This window comes from Entelurus aequoreus, linkage group LG09 (genome assembly GCF_033978785.1).
Source record: "Entelurus aequoreus isolate RoL-2023_Sb linkage group LG09, RoL_Eaeq_v1.1, whole genome shotgun sequence".
Taxonomy (NCBI): domain Eukaryota; kingdom Metazoa; phylum Chordata; class Actinopteri; order Syngnathiformes; family Syngnathidae; genus Entelurus; species Entelurus aequoreus.
The window spans coordinates 34,325,640-34,349,486 of NC_084739.1; the positions used below are offsets into that span (position 1 = coordinate 34,325,640).

The 23,847-nt window shown below is 42.4% G+C and overlaps 1 protein-coding gene across 1 annotated transcript in view; it reads left to right on the top strand.

The window, feature by feature from the left end:
- Positions 1-23,847, top strand: part of LOC133656976 (cadherin-23-like) — a 379,926-nt gene that overhangs the window by 330,379 nt on the left and 25,700 nt on the right. Inside the window, exons 22-26 of the mRNA XM_062057866.1 lie at positions 10,490-10,679; positions 10,864-11,009; positions 19,167-19,386; positions 20,911-21,063; positions 21,231-21,344. Coding sequence (XP_061913850.1) covers positions 10,490-10,679; positions 10,864-11,009; positions 19,167-19,386; positions 20,911-21,063; positions 21,231-21,344 — 823 coding nt within the window. The remainder of the gene's footprint in view (positions 1-10,489; positions 10,680-10,863; positions 11,010-19,166; positions 19,387-20,910; positions 21,064-21,230; positions 21,345-23,847) is intronic.

The following is a 23,847-nucleotide window of genomic DNA, read 5'->3' on the forward strand; positions in this document are numbered from 1 at the left end:
CTGGAGCGGTTTTTGTGTATGTATGTCACGTTTGGTCAAACATAGGACTCAGATGCACAGTAGGGAACAATCCGGCAGGCTTTTATTTTGAAAGCTACTTTTCACCTCATGAGTCAGGGCAATACAACATAGGCTTTAATCTGACAACTCGGCGAAAAATGTTCCACGAAAAAGGAACAACTGAAAATCACTCCGAAAGGACGAAACAAAAAATATCAATAGCGAACTATACTTAGCGCAGGATATAATCTATGAAATTTATCAATAACAAAAGACGCTCCAAAAGGAGGGAAAAACAATGGCTATAAAACTTCTTCACTATCTAGAAAAATAGTTAACAAAAAATGTCACTCAAAAAATTGAGGAAAAAGGAGAACTGCAAGAAAAAACTGAAACTCACCACTTCGGCTGCAAAACTATATAACCAAAAATCACTCTGCTCAGGAGGAGAAAATGGAACTCAAAATGCCAACAAGGGAATTCAGGATCAGGATAATCAAAAGCAAGACGAGACAAGGCTTGGGCTTGAGGCTGGAGAGGCACGAAACAACGAGACATTCTGGCACAGAACCAAGGGAGGCATGGGCTTATAAGACACATGGGGGTAATGGGGAACAGGTGGAAACAATCAGGGATCAGGGATGACGTCAGACTGATTACACAAAAGTAAGGGCAAGTGACCTGAAACGAGAGGAGAGTTACTTTTCAAATTAAAACATGAAATTCACAAGACAAAAAAAACCAAGACAAGACATCCCTCACCGCGGTGTGACAATGTATGTGCTAGGATTGTACTGTACACTGGTACTAATAAAGTACTGCGGGACTAATGAGTTAAAAAAGGTACTATACTGCCATTGAAAAATACCAGTACTTTTTTTTCCGTTTACCTGAGTCGCGCCGTGGTGACATTGCTGGTATACAAGACGAGGCGCATGTTTTTCAACACACGCAGCACATGCAAGCAGTAACAATGTGAAGATAGAGGAGGGACTATGGATGTATTTTGGCAAAAAAATCTAAAGATAAAGTATGTGGGGCTGTTTACACTAAAGAGCCGCTCTGCAAGCAGTGCTTTAAAATATAGCTAGCTAGTATCTAGTTAGTAGCCAGCTAGCGCCTAACGTCACTCCGTAGTGTTGTAGTTACATCTAAATTACTAATCTTCGCCTACATGGCGACAAATAAACTAAGTTTCTTACAGTTATCATCCCTGCAGGACGAGGAATAGCTGAACATGCTTGATTACACACCATAGGAGGATACAATAGCTAACCGCTAACAGCAAGCTAGCGCTCCTGATCGTAAACAAAATGGCGAATCCATACAATTGTCGATTGTAACGATACCACAATGATTACATCGATATTTTTTATTATCACAAATAATTTTAATTTCTTTTTTTATGGTTTATATACCCAGGAAATACGTCCCTGGACACATGACGACTTTAATTATGACCAATGTATGACCCTGTTGCTACTTGGTATCGAATCGATACCCAAATTTGTTGTATCACCCAAAACCTATGTAAAGTATCCAAATAACAGAAGAATAAATGCTTATTAAATTTTAACAGAAGTGTAGCTAGAACATGTTAAAACAGAATCCAGTAGATATTAACAGTAAATGAACAAGTAGATTAGGAGAATTTATAACTTCCGTCATCGAGAAAAAGCGATTTACAAGACGACAAAAAACATGAATGCTAATTGAATGTCCATCAGAATGAAACTACCGTATTTTCCGGACTATAAGGCACACTTAAAATATATTGTTTTTCTCAAAACTCGACAGTGCCTCTTATAACCTGGTGCGCCTAATATAAGGAATATGTTTGGTTGAGCTTACTCATACCGAAGCTATTTTATTTGGTACAAGGTGTAATGATAAGTGTGACATGTAGATGGCAGTCAAACATTAAAAAAAAAGTGTAGACAGCACTATGATTGCAATATGTTTCAAGTAAACAACACCAATATTTTAAATGTTCCATTGAAAATATAGAACATTACACACGGCGCTCAAAAATATATCAAAATGTTTTAGTACAACTTTGGTAAGCTATGAAGCCGCACCGCCCGATGGATTGTTGGCACATTAAACATACAAGTATTATTATGGTGTGTGTATAAGGTAAAACATATGATCTGGTGTTTTGTTTCGCAATATTATGCAAAAGAAACTTTTCTTATCTTCTGGTACCTACTGATCTGCATTTGGGATCTGTAGAAGTCCTGAAAAATGACTCGCGTTCACGAGTCGAAAACCGTATTTTTTTTTCTCTATCTTCTTTTCATGGGAAGATCATCCTCCGCTGTTGCCATTTGTAATATAAAGTATTGTAAAGTTGTTACTTATATATATCAGTAAACTCGCCATGAAAAGGCTAAAACACACCGGTGTAGTGAGTTTACATTATTCACCCAAGGAACTTTAGTTATTAGAGTTCCGGTCGGACGGTTTTTCACGGGACACATTTCCTATGTTGTTGTTCCCGGATGAGGAGATGCTGCTCTGTTATTAATTTAAGTAAAGTCTGAATGTCATTAATATAGTTAGCTCCATCTTTTGACACTTCTTCTACACCCGTCCTTGCACGCTTCACCGCTACAACAAAGATGACGGGGAGAAGACGCCACCTAAATAAGACCGCCCACAAAACGGTGCATCCAGAAGCGACTGTCAGAAAATGTCTTGAAGATGGTCTGTAAAACATAATCTATGCAACATTTTGACCAAAGAACCACCATTACATGTTATGTAGACTACAAGGAAGTGTTTTAAATTTAGAAAAAAATTATATTAATATGACTCCTTTAATGCGTCCTATAATCTGGTGCGCTTTATATATGAAAAAAGATTAAAAAATAGACCATTCATCGGCAGTGCGCCTTATAATCCAGTACGCTCTATGGTCCGGAAAATACGGTGTTTAAAAGAGTTTCAAAATATATAAGGTAATTTTTCAAATATTGTGTGACACCTGACATATTAAAGAACACACAGTACACATAGAACACAAAGTACTTCCCTTACTAGATAGACTAAGCGCCATCACCGTGTAGGTCATCACAAAGTAAACGCTCGAATATTACCTTCAAACTCACTCATTGTCCTGCTGGTGTCTTTGGCTGCGTGCTGTTGGAAATTAAGCCCAGATCATTCATTAATTAAAGAGGCGTCACTGAGTGTAATTAAGGGAGTCCGACTGCTAATTAAAATGTAGCCTGCAGTCATACGCTTTGCAAATTATTTATCTGCAAGGCAGGAAAGTGAGCTACCGTCTTGCATAATCAGCAACAGAGACATGGTTTCAGTGTGACTCAAACATGGACTTTAGAGAATATTCTTCCTCCTGCATATGTTCTCCGTGGTCGTTTAATGTCCTGCAGTTGGCCCCAATAATGTTGTGAGTTCGAAAGATTAATGGCAAAAAGCTATGATTTGTAGTGTTCCAAACATTACAGTACATTACTTTTGTGTTCTGTCTCCAACAATTACTGTATTTTTCGGACTATAAGTCGCTCCGGAGTCTAAGTCGCACCGGCCGAAAATGCATAATAAAGAAGGAAAAAAAACATATATAAGTCGCACTGGAGTATAAGTCGCATTTTTGGGGGAAATTTATTTGATAAAACCCAACACCAAGAATAGACATTTGAAAGGCAATTTAAAATAAATAAAGAATAGTGAACAACAGGATGAATAAGTTGAGTTGAGTTGAGTTTGAGTTTATTTCGAACATGCAAGCATACAACATGATACATCACAATTTCCAGTTTCTCTTTTCAACATGTTCGAAAAGGAGTAGGAAGAAGCAGAGCTTATTTAATCCTACCCCTTTTCTTTTACATAACAGTTGCTAAACTTTTTTGTTCACTTCCTGTTCTCAATTTATTCACAATGTACTCCATAAGTAATCACAATCAAAATAAATAGATAAATAATAATTGGTGAAGTAAGTTACATTTCATATGATGAGATAAGTAAGATTATTTTGAGAGTGAAAGAATGGATGAATTAAATAAATTCAGAATGTTTATCATGGTTCTTCTTCTTTGTACTTTGTAAACACTTTAAGTTTGAAGAGTTTCTTGAAGTGGATCATATTAGTACATTGTTTGATTGCTTTGCTTAATCCATTCCATAATTGAATTCCACATACTGATATACTGAAGGTCTTAAGTGTTGTACGTGCGTACAAATGTTTTAAATTACATTTTTCTCTAAGATTATATTTCTCCTCTTTTTTTGAGAAGAATTGTTGTATATTCTTGGGTAGCAGGTTATAGTTTGCTTTGTGTATAATTTTAGCTGTTTGCAAATTCACTATGTCGTGGAATTTCAGTATCTTTGACTCAATAAATAAAGGATTTGTATGTTCTCTATATCCAACATTATGTATTATTCTAACTGATCTTTTTTGTAACACAGTTAATGAATGAAGTGTACTTTTGTAATTATTTCCCCATATTTCTACACAGTAACTCAGATATGGTAACACTAGTGAGCAAGTGTACGTTATATGACGCATAAAGAACCGACTAAGAACGTGCCTGGTATGTTAACGTAACATATTATGGTAAGAGTCATTCAAATAACTATAACATGCTATACGTTTACCAAACAATCTGTCACTCCTAAACGCTAAATCCGATGAAATCTTATACGTCTAGTCTCTTACGTGAATGAGCTAAATAATATTATTTGATATTTTACGGTTGTGTGTTAATAATTTCACACATAAGTCGCTCCTGAGTATAAGTCGCAACCCCGGCCAAACTATGAAAAAAACTGCGACTTATAGTCCAAAAAATACGGTAACTGTATTAAGGATAAACCGCGGTAACACTCCATACGGTTAATAGTAAAATGACTTATATGTACACTTTAATATACTCACAGATCGGCTAGTGCTAGCTCGCTAGCTAGCTTAAATGCTAATTTGAATACAAGAGACATTATTGTTTTTAATAAACAACACACTCCAACTTAAACTTGTATAAACACATTACTGTCTGAGCAACTAATATATTCAAGAGTGCACATTGACCCTATAAGTTGTGCTCTTTCAGCACCTAGTTATCTATCTATACTCAGAGGAAAATGACACCGAGGTGTCTACGACAGGAACTGAACTTGCGAGACGTCACTTAAACCGGAATCGTTAGCTTTATTATCTAAAAAATAATTGTTCACAATCATTATGAAAGACATATGTATTTTTTTTATGCATTCTAAATCTTAAATAAATACAATCAAAAGTATGCTTACAATAGAGCATATGGGAGCCGCTCTATTAATAATAATGATAAATGGGTTATACTTGTATAGCGCTTTTCTACCTTCAAGGTACTCAAAGCACTTTGACAGTATTTCCACATTCACCCATTCACACACACTTTCACACACTGATGGCGGGAGCTGCCATGCAAGGCGCTAACCAGCACCCATCAGGAGCAAGGGTGACGTGTCTTGCCCAAGGACACAACGGACGTGACTAGGATGGTAGAAGGTGGGGATTGAACCCCAGTAACCAGCAACCCTCCGATTGCTGGCACGGCCACTCTACCAACTTCGCCACGCCGTCCATTCTGCCTATAAAGACCTTAAAAAACATCTAAACACCTCCATTAAGGTTTTATATACATGATGTAAGTATATATGTAACATGGTAACAGGCACTTTAATAGCATTTAATATTTACGTATTTGATCATTCTAAGCATAGGCGGCGCATTAATTAAAAAAAAATCCTCACTGATTTCTACTCGCTACAGACTTCCTGAAAGCCATCAAACATAATAAAACATCACTTACTGTACAATGTCTTCTGAATTAGGATACCGACTGCTAAAATGTTCATATATTCCTATTTAGATAAAGGATAACTCATAACCCCCGCAAATGGGGGTGGAGCGTCTTTTCGCGTTGTTCTCTCCATTTCCGGGTCTAAATCGGCTGTCAAAGTGTACCAGTTTGTCACATTACATCCTCGTCCTTCTAATATCCAGTTGAGAGGCATAATTTATGATCTACAATAATCTTCCACAAGCAAGGAAGCGAAGAAGCAGCTGAATGGTCGATTATGTCAACATTGGCATGCAAGCTCATCATCACGGCGCCGCTATAAACAGTTTGTCTGCTATACTGCTTATAATAACAATATCACTAATACTTGGTTAATATTTAAGTCACAAAATGGAAATTGAGTATTTATGGTGCTTTTGGGGTGTTTTTTATTGGGTTTTATGGGAGGAATAGAGGACCTCTCATTGGCTCCGATGTAAGCTGACTTTTATTTACGAGTTAGAATGCTTTAAAAAAATACATCTGTCGTCTTGTTTTTCATAATGATTGTGAACAATATGCAAAATTCAAAAAAAAACTTTCAGTTCCTCTTTAAGAAGCCAGAATAATATTTCATTGTTTTTCTGCCAAGAAAGTGTGTACAGTATTTTATTTGTTGTTATTTTGGTTAAACTATTTCAGTGTGTCTGTTAGTACTTTTCGAGCACATTCAACTATAGGGTGATAATGATTATAATCATGAAATTGTTGGTCTCAATAACCGTGATATGAAATGTTCATATCGTTACATCACAGCAGAGCGCTATAAGCTCTACAAGCAGAATTGTATTTTAAACCCCCAACTACATATAAAAAAAATGTCACACTATTTGATTTACATTAAAATATTTTTACGCTTTTTTAATCAAATTTGAACTGATTTTGAGATATATTCCTGGCACATCTCCGACCGGTATTTGCATCTGAGTCTACTTATTCACCAGCCCAGCACTAACACTGTGCGCCACGGGCAACAATGGGAGTAGGTGGGGTTATACACCATTACAGCTGTCCCTCATTTATAGCGGTTAATTGGTAGCAGACAACACCGTGGTAAACAAATTTCCGCGAAATAGGATTACCATTATTACATCAAATATGTTCATATTTACAGCAGAAAAAAAGTGATAAAGACCTTCTAAATACATTTTTGTAACATTATTAAACATCCATATAGTCACCTTTACACCAACAATAGTAGCTTTGAGTGTGTTCTACTGTAGATTACAGTACTCACCAGTAGCCCAGAGGATTCTCCAAGCGCCACTGCTATGGCAGTCACCCGGCTACTACAACACGGCCACTACGTGGAAATACTTTGTGAACAGTCGCAGCTACGATCTTTGGCTTTGTTCTTAGCATCCCGTCTTGTTAGTCAGTCCACATAGCTCATGTCAAATTGATGTCGAAGTTAAAGTTCATCTTGACAACTTCCTTTCCACTTTGCACTGCCCAGACGAGACTGCTGATAGCTTATAGCAGTCTTGTTAGCAATAATGGCACTCTGAGTCACATCGAGTCTGGTCCGTCTCACGTCTTGCCTCTTGAAATCGCTCTCGTCAAAGTTTCACCAATGTCAAAAATGAAGTCCATCAAAAAGTTGTTCTGCAGTTTGTTATTCTTACAGCCAGGCTGTTTCTTTCCGTACCTGACGGTTTCGGCTACAACTTTTGCCTTCCTCAAAGTTGTCACGTGATGTTGCTGTGATGTGTCTGGTCTGCTGATTAAAACAGTTTTTTGGTGCTGTCTTCCTGCTTGTAGTAGCAGGCTGACAGCGCCATCTGCAGTCCGACATCTTCAGGGCTATGTCCCAGGTGTGGGAAAGTTGGTGTGCCCTCTTGTCCTGGTTCACAGTGTGGCGCCGGATTCGGAAGCACGCCTGATTCCATCGAGATGAGGAAGCGCGCCGCCCAGACTGTGAACCAGGACAAGGGGGTGTACCATCCTAGCCTAAACCGTGAAGTGAATTATATGTATACAGCGCTTTTCTCCAGTGACTCAAAGCGCTTTACATTGTGAAACCCAATATCTAAGTTACATTTAAACCAGTGTGGGTGACACTGGGAGCAGGTGGGTAAAGTGTCTTGCCCAAGGACACAACGGCAGTGACTAGGATGGCGGAAGCGGGGATCGAACCTGCAACCCTCAAGTTGCTGGCACGGCCGCTCTACCAACCGAGCTATACCGCCCCAAACCGTCAGGTACGGAAATAAAAACACAGGTCTAACTAAAAGAATACCAAATTGCATAATTATTTTCAAAATCTAAAGACTAAAACGTTGTTCTGCCAAAATTTGGTCAACTTGAGATTGTGGCAGTAAAGATAGAATAGCGCCAAGATTGGCGTTTATAAGTGTTGTTCTTGGCAGCGTAACCCTTGGCAGCGTAAGTCTGTCTTGGGGAATATCTTTATCGACTGGCACAACATAATACTGTAATAGGTAATCAAATACTGAACAGTAATACATCCATCCATCCATCCATTTTCTACCGCTTATTCCCTTCGAGGTTGCGAGCTACAATCGGGCGGAAGGCGGGGTACACCCTGGACAAGTCGCCACCTCATCGCAGAACAGTATTACATAAGATACATAAATAAAACCTAATTCAACACTTAATTTTGAAAAATATTCGATCCTGGGCTCGGGATCTTTCTGTGTGGAGTTTGCATGCTCGCCCCGTGACTGAGGGGGTTCCCGCTGGGTTCTCCAGGTTCCCCCCACTTCCAAAGACATGCACCTGGGGATAGGTTGATTGGCAACACTAAATTGGCCCTATTGTGTGAATGTGAGTGTGAATGTTGTCTGTCTATCTGTGTTGGCCCTGCAATGAGGTGGCGACTGGTCCAGGGTGTACCCCGCCTACCGGATGCAGCTGGGATAGGCTCCAGCACACCTCGTGACCCCGAAAGGGACAAGCGGTAAAAAATGGATGGATGGATGGATGTATTGAAGCTGCAATATTTGAAGTGCGATATAGTGAGTGATGGAGCATGAAGGGCCTAAGAATAAATTGTGTGAATGCTCCAAAGCATTTACACAATTGCATGTTTTCTACACCACAATGTATCTATTTATTAAACTTCTTCTTCTTCATCTTCATCTCCAGATTTTGGCGCGCTCTAACATCCACATTTTTCATCCAATTCAAACAGTTCCAACTTCAAACTATTCAGCCTACTCGGGAATCGCGGACTTTCCCTTGACAAATTCCAAAAATTCCCAGATTTTCCAGAATTCCAGGTTTTCCGGGACATTTTTCCCATTCAAAATTAATTGGCCATTTTTCAAACTTCCACCTTTTCCAGAATTTTTAAACGATTCAAACCATTCCACCTTCAACACATTCCACTCATCCTGGACATTCAAACTATAATTTTTCCAAGTTAAAAAATATTCCACAAATTTCCATAAATCACGTTTTTTCAAACCCTTTTTTCCAAACCCTTTTTTCGCCCTTTTTTCTGTCGAAGACTCCTTCCACATTTTTCAACCCACTTCAACCGTTCCACCATCAAAACATTCCTCTTAATCAGGACAAAAAACAAAGTTGTTTTTCAAACTGGAAAAATTCTCGGTTTTCCCGAAATTCCATAATACCAAATCTCAATTGAAAATGTTACTACTTCAACACCAACCAGAACATTTACTTTTTTCCCCCCCTGGACATTCAAACTAAAACTTTCCCAAGCTCCAAAACCAAATTCCAGTTTTCCTGGAAATTCCTCTTCAATATTCAAACCATTCCTACATTCAAACTATTCTTACATTCATACTACATTCTGTCAGCATTTCAGTTCAACTTCAGCATTGGAGCATTCACACGCAATTCCTTCAGGAATTTCCTCATCTGGTTTACAGTAACATTTCTTATGAACCACCCTGTCGTTTATTAATTGACATTTTACATGCGCTTTTTCACACAAAAGAGGTCATCCCATGGATTATGGGGCCCTCGCACAGTATGTGATGTGAATATAGTAAGGAGTGGCATTAGTCATTTACACTCACATATTGGGCATCTTAACAACACTTTGCAGTGCCTTAAAATACGTAATATTTTAGCTCACTATCTTCTAATGGAATTGATTAATTGGACTGACTGCTACACACTTCCTCACCTCTCCTGTCACTCCCGCTTTTCTTAATGCTTGCTTATCAATAAGCCTCCAAGTCGCTTGCTTACCATGTCGCCTTAATAATTAATTACCTCAAAAAACCTTTGTTCCTCCAATGACCAATTAACCATTTTCTGTCGTTTTTAGTCAGCGCATTGAATAATTGAACAGCTCTTTAAAAACCAGCAAATGTTTTAGCCGGGCTCCCCGTCTAATTCATCAACGGGATCACGTAAAGAGACGTAGCCATTTTTCTTATTAGCGAGCGCTGTGCAGAGAGCAGTCGGCGTGTGTGAAGGTGAGGTGGGGGATGCACTCACATTATCATTCCTCCCCTCTCGTCATCTGACACTCTCTGTCCTCTCTCCTATTAATTCCCACTTGTTAAGCACACTTTTATTAAGACGTGCCATTAAACCTGAGGCAGATTGCGCTAATGATAAACGTTGTGGAGGAAAACATGCCCGCTTTTGAGGGCCACCAAAAGAACCATGTCTCTGTTACCTCTGACGTCTCCCAGGTGCTGGCAGTGGACCCTGACAACGGGGAGAACGGCACTGTGGTGTACAGCATCAGTTCCGAGAACCCATTCTACACCATAAACAGCAACACTGGGAAGATTCGCACCAGCGGAGTAACCCTAGACAGGGAAAGCTCCAATCCCGGGGACACAATGCTCATGAGGACCATCATCATCTCAGCTGCAGACCGTGAGCGCTCGTCACTGACTTCATATTATATTCTGCGGAGTGCTTTCATTTCTCGGGGATTAGTCTCTATTTCCAAGCCCTCGTCCTTAAGTTTTATGTTGACCATGAAACTTTTTATCGTTGCCTATAAATTCCCTTGGCAACAGAATATGTGCCTTATGTGTTTCTCTGGCACCCTCTGTAGGAGGTACACCTCCACTGCGTACATCAGCCAGCGCCACAGTATTTGTCAACCTGCTCGACCTCAATGACAACGACCCCGCCTTTGTCAACCTGCCATTTGTGGCTGAAGTACCAGAAGGACTCCCGGTGGGATCATCAGTGTTTAAGGTACATGTCAGACTCCAAACTTGGTTCTTAAGGCAGTGGTTCTCAAACTTTTATTTATTTATTTATTTTTTTTACCAATTACCACCTCAGAAAAACCTTGGCTGTCCAAGTACCACCACATGAAAATACAGTAACTTAGTAGGCCTATGTATTCATTAAAAACAAGGCAGGGGTTTGAAAGGGGAACTGCACTTTTTTATTTATTTTGCCAGTTGTTCACAATGCACCTGGGGATAGGTTGATTGGCAACACTAAATGGTCCTTGGTGTGTAAATGTGAGTGTGAATGTGAATGTTGTCAATCTGTGTTGGCCCTGTGATGAGGTGGCAACTTGTCCAGGGTGTACCCCACCTACCGCCCAAATGCAGCTGAGATAGGCTCCAGCACCCCCCTCGACTCTGAAAGGAACAAGCGGTAGAAAATGGACGGATGGATGGATGACGACGAATGTCTTTTTTTTAATGCATTCTAAATATTAAATAAATTCAATCAAAAGTCCGCTTACAATGGAGCCTATATGAGCCGTTCGATTCTGCCTATAGAGCCCCTAAAAAAAACATCCAAACACCTCCATTAGGGTTTATTTAGGTGTATATGTAATGAAGTAGCAGACACATTTATAATAACATTTAACATTTACGTATTTTGATAATTTTAAGAAAAACGCATCACAGCGTTTGCCTTTTTTTTTTTGTTTATCACTGATTATAACTCACTGTAGACTTCATGAGAGCCAACAAACATAATAAAACAGTACTTACTGTATAAGGCAGGGGTCGGCAACCCGCGGCTCTAGAGCCGCATGCGGCTCTTTAACGCCGCCCTAGTGGCTCTCTGAAGCTTTTTCAAAAATGTATGAAAAATGGAAAAAGATGAGGGGAAAAAATATATATTTTTTGTTTTAATATGGTTACTGTAGGAGGACAAACATGACACAAACCTCCCTAATTGTTATAAAGCACACTGTTTGTATTAAACATGCTTCACTGATTCGAGTATTTGGCGAGCGCCGTTTTGTCCTACTAATTTTGGCGGTCCTTGAACTCACCTTAGTTTGTTTACAATGTATAACTTTCTCCGACTTTCTAGGACGTGTTTTATGCCACTTCTTTTTCTGTCTCATTTTGTCCGCCAAACTTTTAACGTTGTGCGTGAATACACAAAGGTGAGTTTTTTTGATGTTATTGACTTGTGTGGAGTGATAATCAGACATATTTGGTCACTGCATGACTGCAAGCTAATCGATGCTAACATGCTATTTAGGCTAGCTGTATGTACATATTGCATCATTATGCTTCATTTGTAGCTATATTTGAGCTCATTTAGTTTCCTTTAAGTCATCTTAATTCAATGTATATCTCATGACACACTATCTGTTTGTATTATGGCTTCTAATTTGTTGCGGCTCCAGACAGATTTGTTTTTGTATTTTTGGTCCAATGTGGCTCTTTCAACATTTTGGGTTGCCGACCCCTGGTATAAGGTCTGCTGTCATTAGGATGCCGACTGCTAGTATGTTCATATATTCCCATTTAGGTGAAGAATGTCTCATAATCCTAGCGAAGAAACAAGGTGGGGACAACTCGTTAATTTCCTATTTCTTGTGTGGGGCGGTATGGCGTAGTGGGTAGAGTGGCAGTGTCATAAACCTGAGGGTTGCAGGTTCGCTCCCCGCCTCTTGACATCCTAATCCGCCGTTGTGTCCTTGGGCAGGACACTTCACCCTTGCCCCCGGTGCCACTCACACTGGTGAATGAATGATGAATGAATGATAGGTGGTGGTCGGAGGGGCCGTAGGCGCAAACTGGCAGCCTCGCTTCCGTCAGTCTACCCCAGGGCAGCTGTGGCTACAAATGTAGCTTACCACCACCAGGTGTGAATGAATGATGGGTTCCCACTTCTCTGTGAGCGCTTTGAGTATCTAATACTAGAAAAGCGCGATATAAAATCTAATCCATTATTATTATTATTATTTTTATCACAACATACTTGACAACAGAGAGAAGGAAGATCGAAAGGAACTTTCAAGTTGTATAAACTTTTGTGTGGCATCTGTGTGATAAAGACAGCTAATTAGTGGGACCATCTTGTACTGTTTTTACTCAGCCGTAGTGTTTAAACTCGTATGCAGTTTCGTGCTGTTTACAAATTTGTACAATTTAATTTTGGTACGCGAAGCTACGAGAAGTGGGTGGACTCTTTTAAACGTATTTCCTGAGGAATATAATGTATTCAGCCGGACTTTGAAGCGGCGAGGCGAGCTGCTCACTCGTAGTTTAAAGAGTAATGTGAACTAATGGAGGCAGTAAACAAGTGAAACGAAGGTAAATCAAATCAAATATTCACTGTTTACTTTGTACATGTAGTTAATTACACATGTGCACAGTTATTATCTTCAACTGAAGTGAACCGAATGCCAATGCTAACAGGTTAATGCTAAATATAATGTATATGTGTTGTCGCCGTGAGATAAACACTGACATTTGTTATTTATATATTGTTATGAAATGGACCATAAGGAACCGCCTGACCCTAATGAATTCTTCACTTACTGAAGGGGTGACTTTCTGAGTGGACGGAAGCCTGATTTCATTTGTAAAATTTGGTAAACTTTGTTTTAAATATCGTTTTGTATATTATTGCTTTATATTTTAATTATGAGTACAGTGTTTAATTGTCCTGTATTCAAAACAGCCTTGCTGTTCAAACTGTGTGTAATGTTACGGTGGCCAAAATATAAAAAATACTTGTTGTAAATAAAACCTTAAAGACTTGTTTTAATGAGTACTTAGGTCTACTACGGTACTGCATTTTAATGTGGGTTACCATGGTAGTACATGGTTCTTGGGAAAAAAAAGTCTTGAGAACCACTGGCTTATACTTTGTAGTGGTACAAAAGTGCACGGCGTTCAAATTGACTTGACTTGAATTTCTCAACATGGGTGTTGCAGTATAATTAAAATAAACATAATAATACAGGTGAATCTCAATAAAATAGAATGTTATTTTTTGTTGAAAAGTAACTTTTTTTCAGTTATTGAGTTAAAAAGTAAAACGCATTGTGAGATGTCTCTGTCTCGGGTTCCTCTTGGACCACCAGGGAAGGCACAACATTCTCGGATGTGGTTTTTACAATTGTTTTAATTCTTTTCTCATACAAGTCTCTCCCGGCTTTTCAGCCCTTGCTGCGGCGTTTTACAACTGTTTTACTTCTTTTCTCACACCAGTCTCTCTTGGCTTTTCAGCTCTTCTTTCGCACAATGTCTCTCCTTTGGCTTTTCAGCCCTCTCCTCCTGTACTCGCTCCTGCTTTCCAGCTCCGCTCCCCCTCATGGTCTCTGACGCTGCTAATAAAGGAACAGGTGATTAGATAACTCGTTCCAGCTGAGCCATCCACTCACCTGTCTGCTGCTTCATGGCCGGCCCCCGCACACACCCCGCCCGCAGGGAACGCGCGAACCACGCCCCTCTCCACATGCCTCCACCGCCAAATTTAGGCCGGGCAGCCGTCCGGCCGCGCCCACTCCCCCCCCCCCCCCCCACCGCGGGGCGAGAGAGGAAGTCTGCCACGGCCATCTGCGTGCCCGGCCTGTGGACCACCCGGAAGTTGTAGGGCTGTAATGCCAGATACCACCGGGTGATCCGCGCGTTGGCGTCCTTCATGCGGTGGAGCCACTGGAGCGGTTTGTGGTCCGAGCAGAGACTGAAGGCACGCCCCAACAGGTAGTAGCGGAGGGCCCCGACCGCCCACCGGATGGCAAGGCACTCCCTCTCCACCGTGCTGTACCTTGCCTCCCGGTCCGAGAGTTTCCGGCTGATGTACAGCACGGGGCGGTCGACGCCCCCCACCCGCTGAGACAGCACCGCCCCCAGTCCCCGGCCCGACGCGTCCGCCTGCAGACAGAAAGTGATGTCAAAATTAGGCATGTGCAGCACCGGCTCCTCGCAGAGTGCTGTTTTTACCTTCTCAAACCCCCGCTGGCACTGCTCCGTCCACTGGACCAGTTCTGGAGCACCCTTTTGGGTGAGGTCAGTCAGCGGGCCGGTCCAGTCCGCGAACCGGAGAATGAACCGGCGGTAATAGCCCGCCAGTCCCAAAAACTGCCTCACCTCTTTTTTTGTCTTGGGGGGTGGACAGGCCGCGATCGCCGCTGTTTTGTCCACTTGCGGCCGCACCTGTCCCCCTCCCAAGTGGTACCCCAGATACTGTACCTCCCTCCGGCCAACCGCGCACTTTGCCGGGTTGGCGGTGAGCCCCGCCCGCCTCAGGGACTCGAGCAACGGCCCCACCCGTCGCATGTGTTGTTCCCAGCTGCTACTCTGGATGATGACATCATCCAGGTAGGCAGCCGCGTATGCAGCGTGGGGTCGTAGCACGCGGTCCATGAGATGCTGGAACGTGGCGGGCGCACCGAACAAGCCAAACGGAAGTGTCACAAATTGGTACAAACCGTCCGGAGTTGAAAAGGCCGTTTTTTCTCGGGACTCTGGTGACAAGGGAATCTGCCAGTAGTCCTTGGTCAAATCCAGTGTCGTGAAAAAATTAGCAGTGCCCAGCCGATCCAGGAGCTCGTCGACCCGAGGCATTGGGTACGCGTCAAACCGTGATTGTTCATTCACCCTGCGGTAATCCACACAGAACCGCACAGTCCCATCCTTCTTCCCAACCAGAACAATAGGACTGCACCACGCGCTGTGGGATTCTTCTATCACCCCCAACTCAAGCATGGTTTTTAATTCCTCCCGAACTATTTTGCGCTTGTGTTCGGGAAGCCGATATGGCCGAGACCGCACCGTAACCCCCAGGCTGGTCTCAATATGATGGCGGATGAGACTCGTGCGACCGGGCCGCGAGGAGAACACATCAGAGTAGCGCCGCTGTAACTCAGCAACCTCCGCTCTCTGCGCCAATGTGAGCTGGTCATCACAGGACAGCTGAGGGGCCGGGCCAGAGCGCGGGATCTCCGGCCCCAACTCCTCCTCTTCCCTCACCACTGTCACCATGGAAACAGGCTGCGCCTCCTTCCATGCCTTCAGCAGGTTCAGATGGTAGATCTGAGTGTCTCCGCGTCGGTCCGAGCGCCGAACCTCATAATCGACATCACCCACTTGCCGTGCGACCTCAAAGGGCCCCTGCCACTTTGCAAGTAATTTGGAGCTTGAGGTTGGAAGCAATACAAGCACTTTTTCTCCCGGTGTGAATTTGCGTAGTTGGGTCCCCCTGTTATACGTGCGCCGCTGACGCTCTTGGGTACGGAGCAAATTCTCACGTGACAAGTGCCCCACCTTGTGGAGTTTTGCTCGCATGTCCATGACGTACTGAATTTCATTTTTGCTGGAGCTTGGACCCTCCTCCCAGCTTTCTTTAATGACGTCCAGCACTCCGCGAGGCCTCCGGCCGTACAATAACTCGAAAGGTGCAAAACCAACTGAGGCCTGAGGTACCTCCCGCATCGCAAACATTAAGGGGTCCAACCATTTATCCCAATTCTGTTTGTCCTCGTGCATAAATTTACGGATCATGGTTTTCAGCGTTTTGTTTAATCTCTCCACCAGCCTATCCGTTTGTGGATGGTACACGCTGGTGCGGATCGCTTTAATTCCCAGTAACCCGTAAAGTTCCTTTATCGTGCGTGACATAAAGGACGTGCCCTGGTCAGTCAGAATCTCTTTCGGGATTCCAACTCGGGAGATGACCTGAAACAGTGCTTGCGCAACACTCTTGGCAGAGATAGAGCGCAAGGGCACTGCTTCGGGATAGCGCGTTGCGTAATCCACCAGGACTAACACAAAGCGGTATCCCCGTGTGCTCGGGTGAAATGGTCCGATGAGGTCCATCCCAATTCTCTCGAACGGGACCTCCATGAGCGGTAATGGGCGCAAGGGCGCCTTTGGGCTGGCCGCCGGGTTCACCAGCTGGCAGTCCGGGCAGGCCGCGCACCAACGGCGCACGTCGGCCCGGAGGCCTGGCCAATAGAATCGGACCATGACCCGATTGAGTGTTTTCTCATACCCTAAGTGGCCAGCCATAGGATTAAAATGCGCCGCCTGAAAAACCATTTCCCGGCGGCGTTTTGGCACCAACAACTGGGTGTGTTCCTCCCCGGTTTGCGTGTCACGGCCCACTCGGTATAATCTATCCCGAATAATTGAAAAATGGGGGAATACCTTCGCTTTCCCCGGGCGCACCAGCTGACCGTCAATATAATCCACCTGGTCCCAGGCCTCGCGCAAGGTTTCATCACGGGACTGCTCGAGGGGAAAATCCTCAGTAGGTTGCCACCGGGGAGCCGAGGGGGCCTCCCGCGAAGCCCCCACCGGTTCCCTCTCGGCAGTACCGGATGAAGCCGCGTCGCCGCTGAGAACTGCGCGGATACTCCCCTCTCCTACTGTCCGTGAACGCACCCCCACGCATGAATCCCGGCCAATTCGTCCCTAGAATTACGGGGTGCGTAAGGTGCGTGCTTACGGCAACCTTGACATTATGCTTTTGATTATTATATAAAATTTCCACTGGCACCATAGGGTACTCGTGCACATCCCCATGAATACACCTAATTTTCCCCCGTGTCGCCTGCCTCAACGCCCCGGGTCGAACCAGGTTTTGGTGGATCATGGTCTGTTTGCAGCCCGAATCCACCATCGCCCGATATGTACCCCCTTGTACCCTTACCGGGACACAGTACATCTCCCCCCGATCGGGGGCGGGTTCTGGAGGCCCGACAACCCGCATCACCTGCCCCACCTCCATTATGGAGCACTCTCGGCGCACGTGCCCGGGCCGTCCGCACCTCCAGCACATCGGCCCTGGTGTTTGAGGTGCCATCTGCGAGGGAAGCCCTTTCTCCGCAGCGCCGGTACCCTGGAATTCACAAATCGGAAAGATATTATACCCCCGTGTGTCCCCCCTTGTGTGTCTCTGGGTGCGTGTGGGTGTGTGTTCTTTTTGCATGCCCGCTTGGGGAACCTGTTCGCGGGCTCCGGGTGGCTCCGCCGGGCGTGGTCGCCGCTCCAGAGACGCTGCTAATAAAGGAACAGGTGATTAGATAACTCGTTCCAGCTGAGCCATCCACTCACCTGTCTGCTGCTTCATGGCCGGCCCCCGCACACACCCCGCCCGCAGGGAACGCGCGAACCACGCCCCTCTCCACACGCATATTCTATAGTTTGACTGCACGGACAGTGAAATATTTCAACAATGCATTTCTTAATATTGTACTAATTTTGATGATTATAGCTTACAGCTCAGAATGAAAACCCCAAATAAGTGACATTTGAAAAATTGTCACAAAGTTATATTTTGTAAACTAAGCAACAAATGAACTGCAACACATTTCTGAGCCTTTCATTGCTTTCTTAGTCGGAATTGAACTCTTGAAATCAAAAAACTTTTGCATAATATACTAATTTATTGAGATGCACCTGCATGTATATACCTCTCTGGCATTGCAGTGTCAATCAAAACTGATCATTATTATTTTTATGAAATACGTATTTTTTGAGGCAGCACGGTGGAAGAGGGGTTAGTGCGTCTGCCTCACAATATGAAGGTCCTGAGTAGTCGTGAGTTCAATCTCGGCCTCGGGATCTTCCTGTGTGGAGTTTGCATGTCCTCCCCGTGACTGTGTGGGTTCCCTCCAGGTACTCCGGCTTCCTCCCACCTCCAAAGACATGCACCTGGGGATAGGTTGATTGGCAACACTAAATCGACCCTAGTGTGTGAATGTGAGTGTGAATGTTGTCTGTCTATCTGTGTTGGCCCTGCGATGAGGTGGCGACTTGTCCAGGGTGTACCCCGCCTTCTGCCCGATTGTAGCTGAGATAGGCTCCAGTGCCCCCCGCGACCCCGAAGGGATTAAGCGGTAGAAAATGGATGGATGGACGTATTTTTTGAGAGCACTCTTCCATTGATTTTAGTCATTTCTTGATTAGCCTTTTTGAGCCTTTTATTAATATAGATGCAGTATAAAAAAAATGTAAAAAAAACTCTTGTTATATTAATTAATCCATGCCTGGAAGAATTTGGTGAGGAACAACCTAACCCATCAAACACCTTTGAAATTAACTTCAACAGAGATTATGAGCTATATTATTTGCAAGTATTTATTAAAGCACATTACATCACATCACCACACTTGTCCTCCTCTTCCTCTTTTAGGTTCAGGTGGAAGACCCTGATCAGGATAAGCACGGTTTGATAACGATGGCCCTACAGATGGGTATGCCCCGTTTGGACTTCTACCTGAATACTTCCACAGGAATCCTCACTTCATCTGCAATTCTTGATCGGGAGCAGATCGGACTGTATCATTTGAGGATTATAGCATTCGACGCAGGGAAATTCCCCCGCACTTCGACTTCAACTCTCACTGTCACTGGTGAGTGTCTGATAATCATGAGAATTGGACTTGATTTCCCTCTACGCTCTCTGATATTATCCTACATATGAAACTGCTGAAGCATTTGATGATTACATTCTCTCATTCATATGGGGTTTGCCTCTTTATGGCTCACAAATGAGGGAAGTGCTGCCCCCTGCTGGCGCCACTATATACCCACAGTCAAACAGGGCTTGATTTGCTAAGATCCAAATAAGTGTGGGGAAAAAATGTGAGTGCTACTAGTGGGCATGTTGCAGGTGGTATACTAAGACAATTGATAACAAAGGCAAAAGTGGTGGAGACCGCCCTATTTAAATGAGGATTCTGCATATCCCATAATCAGCTCTGCCTATGGAGACACTCATTTCCCTCCGCATTCATGACATCATTAGCTCCAACGGTCCAACCTGTAACCGGTCCTGATAAAAACGATATTGATGAATGGATGACATGTCTAATATTTTTATTTCTGACAGCCTAAATACTTTGACATGCACATGTAGGATGGACAGCTGTCTCTCTATCCTTTGTCTTTGCAGCGCAATTGCCTCCTTTCTGACAGCCACAAACCAGTTTCAGTTTTGATAGGGTGAGGGTGAATCTCCTCCTTTACATCTCCCAGTATTGTGGGCTTTCTGATAATCAGCATATTTTATGCATGCAACACTGCTGCTTAAACAAAGATGTGGCTAATCCATGGATATTTCTTTGCTAATGGCTAAATCATGGAATGGACTGAGCAAAGAAAACAAAATCATTCACTTTAAGAAACTGTTCAAAAGAGGAAGAATCCTAATAAACATCTTAAACCCTATTTAAAATGAAGACAGTCTCATTTATCTCATAAAGGATGAATAAAGACATCAATTACTTTACTGTTTTGTTTAATCAGCCGTTTTACTGCCTTGTTACAGGCACAGTTTGCAAACAAGGCATGTAATTAAACAGTTACAAAATATTTCTATGTAAATATGTAATTTCTCAACATACCAATATAGAGCTGCGGTTTATGGTCTGATACGGTTAATATACAAATGTGTTTTTTTTCTTCTAAAATTTTGTGGGTTCGGTTCAGTGGTGGGCCGTGCGTTTCCCACCTAGGCCTTCAGTGATATCCTGTGTCCAATGATTACCTCTCAAAATACCATAATTTATGTAACCACATGACCATTTCTGGAGAAATACTATACAGAAACACATTTACGCGCTACTGGGCATTGAATCACCACCAAGAGTGTACAAACGGTTTATTTTCTGGCGCATTTAAAAATCAATAAACCCACGGTTTATATATTGGTTCGGCTTATAGTAGGGAAAATACAGTACATGAAGACAGATATTTGGATTGTGCTCTCTATTTTGCTCGTTTAAGAGATGAATCCTCTGCGCACCAGCTTAGTAGATCAGCTTTGTGTGCGCCATCAAGTTTGCAGGTGTTTTAATAGATGCAATAATTGATAAGTGTTTAAGAACATTTCTTGTATTACCTTATTTTGTCCTAATTTCTGTGTTTGTGTGTAGTCCTAGACGTGAATGACGAGACACCCACCTTCAACCCTGGTGTATACAATGTGTCCCTGAAGGAAAATGTCCCTAGAGACCACGTTGTGGCACAGCTCATCTGCACCGACGACGACGCTGGCCTGAACGCAGAACTGAGCTACTTCATCACAGGTTAGAGGTCACGGACGGAGAGGTTTGCAACTATTCTCATCGCGCTAAAATGCGTATCAGTCCGCATGTTTGTGTTGTTGTCATTGCAAGGGACTAATGGCGTATATTTTTCTAAGCTGTTGACATGTATATGTAAATAAATATATGTATTTGACATGTTTTTATAGGCGGTAATCAGGATGGTAAATTCAGCGTGGGCTTCAGAGACGGCATTGTGCGGACAGTGGTTGGACTTGACAGAGAAACCCAGGCTACATACACTCTGGTTGTAGAAGCCATAGGTATGTGACATTTTCCTTTTGACCATCTGTTATGTTTCCTTTGTCTCTTTGTCTCTTTGTCTGCCTCAAAGCGACTCATTTCTGTGTTCGGTATGATGACGAAAAATAAGTGATGCCTGCAGTCAGCTCAGATTTTTTTTTTTTTTTTTGGCTCATCCGCCTTTGTTGTTTGACAAGAAAGAAATGAGCGTGTTCTGTTTTAGAAACAATTGAGTCAGGATGCTGACAGGGTAAGTGAGAAGACAGGCAGAGAGAATGCATATAGGTTTAAAAAAAACAATTATGTTGTAATTCACATGAAAAACTGTTGTAAACTAGCTGATTAACACTCTCAAGGCACTATTTATTTGAAAATATGGTTATTATTACAAATGTAGTTGCTTTAGTGATGTCATCCTTAGAGGTGCTTCCAATATTTTGCACCAAATGGACTTATATTTATAAGTTTGTCGTATAAAATAACTGTAATGATCAAACATATGTGTTTTATTAATCATAATGTTGATTGTATAATTGTAACTCTGTAAGCCCAAATGTATAATTCATTCTAATTAATGATAGCTCAATAAGATTGATGTAATGTTTTAATAAATGTCAAGGCATCCTGGTCAAAGTAGAGTGTTTGCCACTATTTGTGGCATGGTGGGGGCGGAAATAATTACATAATCAACAAATTTGAATATTTGGCCATGCCACGTTTGTAACAAGTTAATAAAAAACATGAAAAGTAAAACAAACGTGTTTAAAACTTCAAGTTAACTTTCCTTTGTCGTTTCTTTCTGTCGTTGCTTTTTATTCAATGTCACAAACAAAACAGAGTGTGCCTGTGAGTGCTTTTAGATGGGGGAGGGGGGGGGGCTCACAGCAGCTCTCAGGGCTTGTTAAAAAGAAGAGTGATACATTATGTGCTTTCATGTCACCCAAAATGTGTCGATAGTTGCGTTTCTGAAAAAGTATTTAGAGTATTCTGATTACTCGTTAAAATTGAGGTAAATGGGATCCCTCTGGCTCTGTCCTCTTATTCTCTGGCAGACCAGGTGCCTCTTAATGTGTTCATGTCCAAGGGTAATGGTGGCTTGCCACTGATAAATGAATTTACATGCCTTCCGCTTGAGTGCAGCTGCTCCGACTCCAAGAGGGACAATCTGAAAAAATGGATGGATGGATGTATAAAGTAGATAAATGAACGCTTAATTACTGGTACTGTTTTCATAATAAGGACAAAGGTCAACTAGTAGAAAAATGTATACATTTTCTAGCGTGCAATTTGTTTTTGTTTTAATGAAGTGCATATTTACAGAAGTGGGGGCCTCATAGCGCACAGTTGCTAGGATGTTACTGATGTCACGTCCGGCTCACATCCCGCCCAAAACATACGCGTGGTGGTCAAGCTAGCTCTGTTTTCAATCGGTACGAGGCGCCATTTAGCCTTTTTCGAAGAAAAAATGCCCTCTGCTTGTGTTATTTTCGGCTGTACGAATCGTTCAAATCGCGAAAAGGATACACATTTCTTCAAAGTTCCTCGAAAGGCAATCAAAAAGGAAGGAAGAGTGCAAGATTTTACAAAAAACGACTAGAAAAGCATGCAGCTCACACTCTAGTCCAAGGGAGCAGTTGAAGGATGCACAAGCTGGCAGTTTGTTTGATGTACTTTTAACGTTTATTATTTCCTATTTAAGTATTATCTTGATATTATTTGTATTTCTTAAACACATGTTTAAGAAATTTAGACACTCGGCGTATCTAAATAAAATAAATCAAATGTGAGCAAAACCTAAAAGAGTTAAGCTTTTACCAAAGGCAGCAATCATAAATGAATATTTCAGCACATACACAATGTTGACATCTATAGTTATATTTTCATAAAGACGGGGAAAAACACCCTACTTGTAAATGGTGCGTGCAACAGCAACAAACATGGTTAAACGCAAAGTGAAATCATGAAATGCAGCCTTACCTGAGCAAAAACCAAACATATTTATCCGGGAGAGTCTTGATACCAATTTCCTTGACCCAGTCACACACAAAGAAGTTCTAGACCTCCATGCTTTTCCAATTTTTCATCTGTTTTGTCGTGTACAATGATGTCTGAAGCACAATATTTCGATATCTCTGCGAAAGCGACCGACGTATAATACTTGGTATCACCCGACAAATCTTTTTTTGATAAAGTATAGGGATCTTTTCCATTGCATTGTTTGATTTTTTGCTCCTATCTGCTTTTCGCAGGAAGATTCAAGCCTCTTTTGTAGTCAGATAGTTCATGCGCTGCTTACTGTACAACAGCCATCGTAGCTTGGATGACCACCACTGGTTTTCATTTACGGCAAGAAGTCACGTGTCTGAATACAAGCGATACATGATGAGGAACAATGGTGAAAAGTTAGATGTATACCGGAAAAAACAAACAGATATGAAGGGTGACAAAAGATAATGTATAATAATTAGGGATGTCCGATAATGGATTTTTGCCGATATCCGATATTCCCATATTGTCCAACTC